The 1,933-nt window shown below is 54.9% G+C and overlaps 1 protein-coding gene across 1 annotated transcript in view; it reads right to left on the reverse strand.

The window, feature by feature from the left end:
- Positions 1–1,933, reverse strand: part of cica (capicua transcriptional repressor a) — a 31,155-nt gene that overhangs the window by 6,691 nt on the left and 22,531 nt on the right. Inside the window, exons 11-13 of the mRNA XM_017041166.2 lie at positions 1,292–1,424; positions 1,023–1,105; positions 1–820 (exon numbers count right to left, since the gene is read on the reverse strand). The exon at positions 1–820 is cut by the window's left edge and continues 1 nt beyond it. Of these exons, the coding sequence (XP_016896655.1) occupies positions 1–820; positions 1,023–1,105; positions 1,292–1,424 (1,036 nt within the window). The remainder of the gene's footprint in view (positions 821–1,022; positions 1,106–1,291; positions 1,425–1,933) is intronic.

Consider the following 1,933-nt stretch of genomic DNA (forward strand, 5'->3'; position numbering starts at 1 on the left):
GGCTGACTCTGACTCCCGCCCCCGACTGCACGCCATTGGCCAGAGCGGCGTTAGGGGGCAGGGAGACGATTTGCTGGTGGGTGAGTTGAGGGGAGGAGGGGCTCTCAGTGGGGAGGATGTACTGGACCTGTGTTAGTGGTTTGGAGCCCGACGGGTGGAGCTGGGGCTGGAGGAAAGGATGAGGGGTCTGTGTGAGCTGTGGCTGGGCGGGCGGGGTCAGGACCTGCACAGGGTGGGCGGCGGGAAACGACCCCCCCAGAACCAGGTTAGTGACCAGGTTGCTGCTCCCCATTGGGGTGACACAGACCGGGGCAGGAGAAGAGGAGGAGGAGGGGGACAGGTACCCACCCCCCGCTGGGATCGGCAGCCGCTGAGCTCCGCCTCCTCCAATCAGGAGCGTGGGTTTCTTGTCCTGGGGGAGGGCGCCGAGGGCGATGGCTCCATCCACTGGTTTGCTGGCGATGGGTCGGACCACGTTGGTCACCACTGTGGGAGCCAGGCGGACCTGGGTCAGACCCTGCTGGGCCAGAGAAGTGGCCGTGTTTGGTGTCACACTGTCGGCCTGTCCACCTTCACCTCCTCCTCCTCCTCCTCCTCCTCCTGTTGGAGTTTCTCCTCTCTTTGGTCCTTCACAGCTCCCCTCCTCCCCTCCTTCTGCTCCTCTCCTTCCTTTGGTTTCGGAACCGTCTTCCGCAGCTCCTCCTGCACCTCCTCCCACTCCGTTCTCTTTAGTCGAGACGGACTCGGAGGGAGGCACGGGCGGAGGGGAGGAGGAGGTGGTGGTGGGGAGAATGGTGCGGGCGACCGGCTGGAAGCGATGCTGGAGGGAGAAAAAGAAGATGAAGAGGGGGGGGGGGATCAAAGCTGTGACGGGTGACAACACATTGTCGGTCGAGGTGTGAACGCACCCAGATATAAATGTTCTTCAAGAAACCATTTTTTTCCTTTACGCTCAAAATATCATTACAGATGCTATGCAACATGCTGTTGCTGTGATCAGTGCAGAACCCCCCACCCCGTACCTGTCCGTCTGATTCTTCCTCCTCGCTGTCGGTCACTCTCTCTTTACACTTCAGGTCGATGGAACCTTCAGGACAGGAATCCTCTGAGGTCAAAAGGTCAACAATATGGTCAAAAAAACACTTTTTTAGAAAGTCTTTTTTCTTTCTTTTTAAAATATATACACAAAAAGATAATTAACAACTTAATGTTACTAATACATTCTTGTGCAACAAGTTCATTGTCTATTTTGAAGAAACGCTGACCCCTGGTGGAAGTGGTTCTGACTCACCCATGACATCATCGTCTCCTTCCTCTTCACAGATGACCATGTGCTCTTCGTCGCTGGTCGTGTCGTCGTTGGCTCCACCGTGGTACGTAGGCTGCGGCGGGGGCCGGGTTCCAAACACACTCGCCTCGTCGCCCTGGAGACACAGTGACGACACAGGGCGGACATTTTAACATTCCTCACTGTTGAAGCTACGGTCGGCGAGTGTGAGCTAAAGGCTAGCAGGATCTGTGATTGGGATGATTGGTCAGCCCCTCTCCACCCCCCCTTCTGACCTAGCTAAAGAAGATTATTCAGCTATTTCGTGAGCAACAGTTAGCCAACGCAACCTTTTCCTGTTTCCTTTTCGGGGTTTGTTTACAGTTTGCCAGTTTCATACACATTTTCCAAACTCCCGGTTCAAGTTCTAGCAAGTTAGAGTGTGGTCGACACAGCGCCACATACAGGCCTGGCACATGTACTACAGTGATTCTACAACTCGGCTTAGACACAGATTTTCGTTTGCACCGTATTCATGTAAACGGTCCGTATCCGGAGGCTACTGTAGTCGTACGGCGTCGGCGCCGTGTAAACGGGTTCACGGTGTGACATCAACACGTCCATGTTTAACAAACAACACGGAGACTGTATCCAAACAGCCGCTGC

Source organism: Cynoglossus semilaevis, chromosome 18, assembly GCF_000523025.1.
Source record: "Cynoglossus semilaevis isolate Cse_v1.0 chromosome 18, Cse_v1.0, whole genome shotgun sequence".
Lineage (NCBI taxonomy): Eukaryota > Metazoa > Chordata > Actinopteri > Pleuronectiformes > Cynoglossidae > Cynoglossus > Cynoglossus semilaevis.